Raw genomic sequence first — 8,889 nt, 5'->3', positions numbered from 1 at the left:
CAGGCACCCGCCACCATTTTTTTTTTTTTTATTTTTTTTTATTTTTTTGTATGTCTTTCTTTTTAAATTATTATGTTTTATTTTTTAATATTTATGTATTGTATTTTTAATTTTTTTAGACACAGGGTCTCGCTCTGTTGCCCAGGCTGCAGTGCCATGGCACCACAGCCTTGAATTCCTTGGCTCCTGGGCGATCCTCCTAATTCAGCTTCCTGAGTAGCCAGGACTACTGGCCACCATGCCTGGATAATTTTTTAATTTTTAAATTTTTTTTTGTGGAGAACGGGGTCTTGCTTGGTTGCCCAGGTTGGTCTTGAATTCCTGGCCTCAAGCAATCATCCCGCCTTGGCCTCCGAAAGTGTTGGGATTACAGGTGTGAGCCACTGTGCCTAGCGATCCTTTGTTTTTTTTTTCTTTTTTTTAATTCTGAGAGGCTCTAGCTCAAACACAAGTTAGCAGGTTAAGGGCTACTCCAAGTTCTGGCAGAGCTAATCTTTACTGCTTTGTCTTCAAAAAATAGAGGTTTGTAACTATTTATTTATTTATTTATTTTGTGACAGAGCTTCACTCTGTTGCCCAGGCTAGAGTGCAGTGGCGCGATCGTGGCTCACTGCAACCTTCACCTCTTAGGTTCAAGTGGTTTTCCGGAATAGTTGAGATTACAGGCGAGTGCCAGCATGCCCAGCTAATTTTTGTACTTTTAGTAGAGACAGGGTTTCACCACGTTGGCCGGACTGGTCTCAGACTCCTGGCCTCAAGTGATCTGTCCTCTTCAGCCTCCCAAAGTGCTGGGATTACAGGCGTGAGCCATGGCACTTGGTCTTGTAACTCCTTTTTGGACTTCCTTCAAAGTGAAGGTCTTTGCCCATAAGCTCTTTGACATCATCTGGTGTCCACTGGTAATGCATCAGCTCCAAAACTTTCTACTTTGTCTTGGAAGCTTTGCTGGTGTCTGTGGGCATGGCCATGGCTGCTCTGGTTATCTGTTCCTGCCTCATTTCTTATTGGTCAATTGCCATTATCTTGGCCCAGAGTCACAGTAAATTCTCTGAAGCCCAAATTCGTTGAGGAAATACCAGGTTACAGAGCTCATTCAGGGTGGATCTAATGTGAGTAGTTTGATAACTTGCTGCAGGATAGGACCAGAGGGTCGGCTGGGCGCACTGTCTCACGCATGTAATCCCAGCACTTTAGGAGGCCGAGGCGGGTGGATCACCTGAGGTCAGGAGTTTGAGACCAGCCTGGCCAATGCTGTGAAACCCTGTCTCTATTAAAAACACAAAAATTAGCCGGGCGTTATGGCAGGCACCTGTAATCCCAGCTACTTGGGAGGCTGAGGCAGGAGAATCGCTTGAACTTGGGAGGCGGAGGTTACAGTGAGCCGAGATGGTGCCATTGCATTCCAGCCTGGGCGACAGAGCAAGACTCCCATCTCAAAACAAACAAACAAACAAACAACAACAGAAAACAGAGGGTCAGTGGAAATAGGACCTTGGTTGCAACAATGCCTGAGTATGTCATGTTGACCCATTCACAAGTAAGAATCATAGGGATGACATTTGTTATATTTCCTTTCATCATGCCTGAGAGCATAGTGGGAGGAAGTGGTGATATTTTTATCCTCTGGGTTGTCGATGTAATATTCTCATGTCAAGAAAAGACTTTTTGGGAATGTAATTTCCATTTTCACTGAAGGCTCTGCTTCAAATTAGGACTTAACTGTTCAGCAACTTGCTCCTGGGTGAGCTTCTTGTCGCTCTGTACCAGGGTGAACATGTAGTGGCAGATCATGTCTGAGAAGAAGGAGATGATAAATATGGGCAGGACCATCTAGTGGCTGATGCTGGAGTTGAACAGTAGCTCCTTCACTGAGAGCTGGTCTGGCTTCTCCTGGGGTGCTGGGGCTCTCTGAGTTCTCCTCGAGGCCTTCTCATGCTCCCTCAGCCTGGGTATTATCTTGGCCTAAGACTGGCCAGGACCCTGCTACAGCCTTGGGCCTAGTGCACTGATTTCAGCTCCTCCAGCTGGGCTGCCAGTGGCCCACGGCAGCCCTCTATCCATTTGATTTTCACTATGTCTGGAGACTATGGAGTTCTAAACAGAAACCAAGAACTCCCTGACATCTTTTTGCTTGTTCTAAGCCATCTCTATTAAGATCACATTTTAGAGTGAAAGTTATTAAACCAAAAAATTTTGTTTGATCGCTCTGACCCCACTTGCTTCAGTGAAAAAAAAAGCAGGCTATAAAACATTATGTACTATATGAATTCACTTTGTGAGAACACAAAAAACTTCTATTTATCACTGCCTATCACACAAAATAGTAAGGGTTCAATAGAACATTGTAGACTAATGGCTGAAATGATTGAAAGAATGCACAGGAAATGAAATTTTATGCACCAAATTGTTAACTGGACTTATTTCTGTTCCAGGACTCTAGTTGATTATTCTTTTTTCCAGATTTACCACAGTGAATATATAATTTTTACTTAATATTTTTAAAAAGTGTTGTAATTTCTCTTGTTTATAAGTGGCGAGATATGGATGAAAGTGAAAGTACTTTCTAGAAAGAACTGTGTAGCAAGTCATAAATTCAGTCATTGCCTGAAATGTCGTAGTCTACTACAGAACTTTGTTGTCCTTCTACTTTGAAAGGCAACACAATAGTTGGGATGTATCAAAATGAAAAAATACCGTTCATAGTTTAGATATATAGAACAAATTGGGACATAATTCCAGAACTGATGACTTAGTTCCACAACAAAGAACACACCTGAGAGTTTCAGATATAATAGCAAATGAATGGTGGCTATCTTACTCTTTTTTTTTTTTTTTTTTTGAGACAGAGTCTGGCTCTGTCGCCCAGGCTGGAGTGCAGTGGCCGGATCTCAGCTCACTGCAAGCTCCGCCTCCCAGGTTTACGCCATTCTCCTGCCTCAGCCTTCTGGGTAGCTGGGACTACAGGCGCCTGCCACCTCGCCTGGCTAGTTTTTTGTATTTTTTTAGTAGAAACGGGGTTTCACCATGTTAGCCAGGATGGTCTCGATCTCCTGACCTCGTGATCCGCCCGTCTCGGCCTCCCACAGTGCTGGGATTACAGGCTTGAGCCACCGCGCCCGGCCTTACTCTTGCTTTAAAATAGCATTCTTAAATACTAGGATGTGAGACCCACTCATTGGGTGGAGACCTTTTAGGAGATAAAAATAGAAGTTATCCTTATCCTCAGGGAGCTCATTGGCTAGTGACTCTGACTGGGAAGTAACATTTACAGTTTATTTATTTTATTTTATTTTATTTTATTTTATTTTATTTTGAGACAGAGTCTCGCTCTGTCGCCCAGGCTGGAGTGCAGTGCCTCTAGTGTGGGCAGCAAGAGCGAAACTCCGTCTCAAAAAACAAACAAACAAACAAACAAAAAAACACACAATTTCAGAAGAGTATGTGGTGAAGTCTTCTACCCTATCTCCCAGCCACTAGGTTCTTTTACCATTTCCAGAGATATTTTATGCATGGGTATAAATATGCATATATGTATCTACATTTAAAAATCGTAGATGGTGTTATATTATGCTCTTCTGGAGTACAAAGTGTTCTATATGCTTATCTCATTTAATATGTACAATAGTTGTCAAGATAGGTAGTCTTCCTAACATTTCCATTTTACAAGTAAGGAACCAAAGACATCTCAATTTCTTAATAACTTATGCAGGGTCACATAGCTGATAGTTACAGAATCTGCTTCCTGAGGCACTACTTTATATAGTTAACTTATCTATTTCTTCACTTATTTTGAGTCAGAGTCTCACTCTTTTGCCCAGGTTGGAGTGCAGTGCCATGATCTTGGCGCACTGCAACCTCCCCCTCCCAGGTTTAAGCAATTCTCCTGCCTCGGCCTCCTGAGTAGCTGGGACTACAGGCACCCGCCACCACCATGCCTGGCACTTTTTGTATTTTTAGTACAGACAGGGTTTCACCAAGTTGGCCAGGCTGGTCTCAAACTCCTGACCTCAAGTGATCTGCCCGTCTTGGCCTCCCTAAGTGCTGGGATTACAGGCATGAGCCACCACGCCTGGCCTAAGTTAACTTTTTAATTTGAAACAATTTCAAAGTTACAGAAAAGTTGCAAGAATAGAATGAAGAATTGCATATACCCTTTGCCTGGAGTCCTCAGTCAGGTTTCTGCAGTTATCTTAATAATATTGGCAAAAGGAGCCAACCTAGGATTGCACATTGTTCCCAGTTGTCATGTCTCTCTAGCCTCCTTCAATCTGGAACAGTTTCTTCACTCTTTCTTTTACTTTCTCATGATGGTGGTATCTTTAGAGATCACAGGCCAGACCTGTCCAGAGAGATTTTCTAGAATATTCTAAATTTGTGGTTGTCCTAGGTGTCCTCACAGTAATCCCCATATTATGCATTTTTGACCACAGTATCACAGAAGTTATCCTATGTTGTTCCTATTGCATCTTACCGGGCAGCACACAGTGTCAATTTGTTCTATTATTTCTAATAAAGGGAGAAAGGAAGAAAGGGGTATGGAAAAGTAACTTGTTGGTTTGCTTTTTAGAGAACCCTCGGTTCAGTAAATATATTTTCCTTGTAGCACCCTGGAGGAGAAGAGGTTCTGCTGGAACAAGCTGGTGTAGATGCAAGTGAAAGCTTTGAAGATGTAGGACACTCCTCTGATGCCAGAGAAATGCTAAAGCAGTACTATATTGGTGATATCCATCCGGTAAGAACTATCAGCGCTAGCAACCCTTATGCAGAGAAAACTACTCAATAACTGCAGAACAGGAGGAAGAAATGAATTATTGGCCGGGCGTGGTGGCTCACACCTGTCATCCTAGTACTTTGGGAGGCCAAGGCAGGCGGATCACTTGAGGTCAGGAGTTCGAGACCAGCCTGGCCAACATGGTGAAACCCTGCCTCTACTAAACATACAAAAATTAGCCGGGTGTGGTGGTGCACCCTTGTAATTCCATCTACTTGGGAGGCTGAGGCATGAGAATTGCTTGAACCTGGGAGGCAAAGGTTGAAGTGTGCCAAGATTGCACCACTGCACTCCAGCCTGGGTGACAGAGTGAGACTCCATCTCAAAAAAAAAAAAAAAAGAATTGTTAAGATGGAAATTTTCTCCAAAATTGTCTAGTCTTACTGTGTTAGGATATAGCTTCTTTGCCAGGTAGCACATGTAGTATCTCTTTTGAAAAGCTAAGGGAACTGATTGTGGATTATTTTTATGTGTTGATTTATTTTTGTAATGCAGTCAATAATACCTCTACCTAAAATAGTGGTTTGCTTGTTTTTGCAAGCTCCTTGCTAAAGGTAGTAATTATGGACTTTTAAAACTGTCTGTATATACCGTGCTAACAAGGGACCGTGATATGCTCAGAGTAGGGGTATCTTTCTGTGATCCTCAAGTCTCCCAGGGAATCCACTATCACCAGAATATAGTCTCATATTCCAAAGTTAGAAACAAGCATATAATGAGAATTCATTTGGGTATGTCTTAAAATATTATTTGTTTTCCTTTTTTTAACAGAGTGACCTTAAACCTGAAAATGGTAGCAAGGTAAGAAGTCATCGGTTTGTCTTCTGTGTTTATATTTCTGTTTACTCAAGTAGAACTGCTTTTTGAAACATTTTTTCTTAACAAGAGAAGTTACAAAGTATTTACTTTTTCCCCAAGCAAAAATACTATTTTTCAGGAATTTGGACTTGGTGTCATCTCAGGAAAAAAAGAATAGCTGAGTCTTGAACAGCAGGAAACATTTTGCTAATGCTTCTATACACTTTAAAAAAAAAAAAAAACAAAAAACTGAAACTCGGCTGGGCATGGTGTCTCACACCTGTAATCCCAGCACTTTGGGAGGCCCAGGTGGGCGGATCACAAGGTCAGGAAATGGAGACCACGGTGAAACCCCGTCTCTACTAAAAATACAAAAAATGAGCCAGGCACTGTGGCAGGTGCCTATAGTCCCAGCTACTCAGGAGGCTGAGGCAGGAGAATGGCGTGAACCCGGGAGGCGGAGCTTACAGTGAGTCGAGATTGCAGCACTGTACTCCAGCCTGGGCGACAGAGTGAGACTCCGTCTCAAAAAAAAAACAAAAAAAAAAACCCTGAAACTCCAAAGCTATGCCTTGTGTGGTTTTGAAAGACATTAGTTTATGGGTTCAGTTATAGAAAAATACTTTACTTTTATATTATGTAGAACAAGTGATAATAATTGTTTCTGTGTTGGAAAAAAAATAATTTCAAAGTTGTTTTGTTTCTTATAGGTTATCTTCTTTATCTGTAATACAGAGGCCTTTCTGTACTTATTTTCCAAATTTAACTCTTTTATCCTGTAGGCTCAAATAGGCTCACACCCTTCCCGGTTACTTAGTAATACAGCGAAAACAAAAGACTAAGTATTTGAGTGTTTGAAAACTTTAATGTGTACTGCATTACCTACCAGGAAGAAAATATGGAACCATTTTCTGCCTCTCACATGCTAGGTGGTTCATTTCCCTTATTCTCTAACACTTTTCCTTAGTTTCTGTCCTTCAGATAGCTATTACACAGCACTGTTAATTTAAAGGGACAGCAGTTTAGGTGCCACCTAGAACATAGGAAAGTGATGCTGCCTCCCTCCCCTTTTTCTCCTCCTTGCTGCTTGCTTCCCATTCCTCACTGAGCTGGAATTACTGAATAGATTTGACACAGCAATTAAAGTTGGCCTAGACACAAGAATTCTATTAACTCAAGAGATTGCTTGCTTAACAGTGTCTGCCATCTGTTGCCCTGCAATCCAGAGTGTTTGTGTAAATTAACTCTTCCATCTTGCTGGACTGCTACTCTGAACTATTGAATTGTTTCTGAAAGGGGAATGAAATGGTTCTTAAAACACTTTGTAACAACTGTTGGTTGTTTGTCCTCTCCTCCTAACACATGTATTATGCATTCTTGAATCCTTTAAAAAATATATATTAAATAGTTCAAAATAGTATTCTGTAAAAAGTTTCCTCCTATCTCCAGCTCTCCGTGTCTTAGTTCCCCTTCCCTGGAGGTAAGCAGCCATCATTTTTTTTTGTTGCTTACTCTTAATAACTTGTGTTATTATGGTAAAATTTGAACTACGCATGGCCTTGATATGTATATTGAACATGTCCAGAAAATATGGCCCAGAAAATATGTCCAGAAAAACATGACCACTCTGGGAGGTCAACATCTGATTCAAGGGATATAGGAGCCATAACACATTTCTGCACAGCAACTATGAGAGCATCTTTTATATTAAAACAATAGAAAAAATATGTTTGCAATTACAATGTCTAGAAGTCTACAAATTGCTTCTTGTTGCAGTTTTTCTTTCTTGGTAGTATAGTTGGGACCATTCTTAGGAATGTAGAACAATGTTCCCCAAATTCTGTTCTTGTATCACCTCAGTTGGAATCCCTTGGCATGTACATGAAAATATATAGGAAATGTTTATTTCTTGGGCTTCCATTCTACTGATTTGGAATCTCTGGAGATGGGGTTTGGGAATTTGCAATTTAAGTAATCTAGGTGATAAGTAGGTAGCTAAGCCCAAACTTTTTGCTGAATGATATGCCCATCTTTTCATTTGAAAACTTAGGAAAATTTAATTCTCTTCGGTGATAAGCACTGTCTGCCTTCTATAGGCCAAAGAATTAGAAATTTCTCAGCTGAATTAAGACTATTGAGCCATCCAGGTGCAGTAGCTCACACCTGTAATCCCTACATTTTGGGAGGCTGAGATGGGAGGATCACTTGAGCCCAGCAGTTGGAGACCAGCCTGGGCAACATGGTGAGACCCTGTCTCTGTTTTTAAAAAATCATAAAATTAGCTGCACATGGTAATGTGTGCCTCCAGTCCCAGCTACTGGGGAGGCTGAGGCTGGAGGATAGCTTGAGCCCAGGAATTTGAGGCTGCAGTATGCCATGGTAACACCATTGCACTTGGTCACACAGCATGACCCCATCTCAAAAAAAGCAAAACAAAACAAAAAAACCCAAAAAAACTATTGAACCTTAGATTTTTTTGTAAGAAATATGGAAAAAGCATTTAAGCTCACCAAGTTCTGTAATAATTTAGAAGTCTCCAAATGTAGTTTAGCCCCTATCTGGGTTAAACAGTGACTAAAGGCAGTGTTTTCAATCTGGTTTTCCTCATGTCACTGTACTCAAGGGCCATGTCTTCATTAAGTAAAGAGTCTGGCTGTTGTATCTCTGGTCACTCTGCTCTACTTTAGGCAGATCAGGCAAGAAAGGCCTTTTGGAACATTTTCAAGACCACCTACATAGGTTTTTGTAGAGCAAATATTCCAACCTGACTTCAGTTCCAGGAAGAAATTCTTGATCTCTCACATTTATTTCTTACAGAGGTTTAAATAGGCACTTGGTGTCTAGGATGTAGCTGTCTCTTTTCTTCATATTTTATCTCTGGTTTAACCATTCACCATTAAGAAATGGAAGTGGAGTTCATTTCATTGGTTACCTTCGTTTCTCTTGGTTCAGGGTTTCTGAATCTTTATGAAGAAGTGATTTTTAAAAGTCGCATTAAAGGTATCTTCAGCCTATGGGAGGGAGTTTTCATTTCCATTTTCCTTCTTCTCCTTTCCTCTATTTCTACCCATCTCCTCTCCCACCTCCACAACCCCATATCTACTTCCTGTCTGAACCACACCTTCCCTACTGCCCCCCAAGAAACACTAAAAATGTTGCTATTCCAGTGTATAAGTCAGTAACCATTCCCTAATTCTTTTAGAAAATACCTTTCATATTACTTTTATAACACAGGTAAATAATTAGTGGTCACCATTGTTTTATTGTTAAATGGATAGTACCTGAGTTGAAGGCCCAGAATTTTTTTTTTTTTTTTGAGG

At 41.0% G+C, this 8,889-nt stretch overlaps 1 protein-coding gene across 3 annotated transcripts in view; it reads left to right on the top strand.

Moving 5' to 3' along the window:
• The window catches only part of LOC105504521 (cytochrome b5 type B), a 42,144-nt gene that overhangs the window by 19,369 nt on the left and 13,886 nt on the right, over window positions 1–8,889 (top strand). For all 3 annotated transcript variants that reach the window (XM_011931982.1, XM_011931981.1, XM_011931980.1), the window contains exons 2-3: window positions 4,604–4,732; window positions 5,543–5,572. In XM_011931982.1, the coding sequence (XP_011787372.1) occupies window positions 4,604–4,732; window positions 5,543–5,572 (159 nt within the window). The remainder of the gene's footprint in view (window positions 1–4,603; window positions 4,733–5,542; window positions 5,573–8,889) is intronic.

This window comes from Colobus angolensis, unplaced genomic scaffold, assembly GCF_000951035.1.
Source record: "Colobus angolensis palliatus isolate OR3802 unplaced genomic scaffold, Cang.pa_1.0 Scaffold93, whole genome shotgun sequence".
NCBI classification, from domain to species: domain Eukaryota; kingdom Metazoa; phylum Chordata; class Mammalia; order Primates; family Cercopithecidae; genus Colobus; species Colobus angolensis.
Note: the sequence above shows the minus strand (reverse complement) of the source record. Positions and strands in the feature narration are given on the sequence as shown.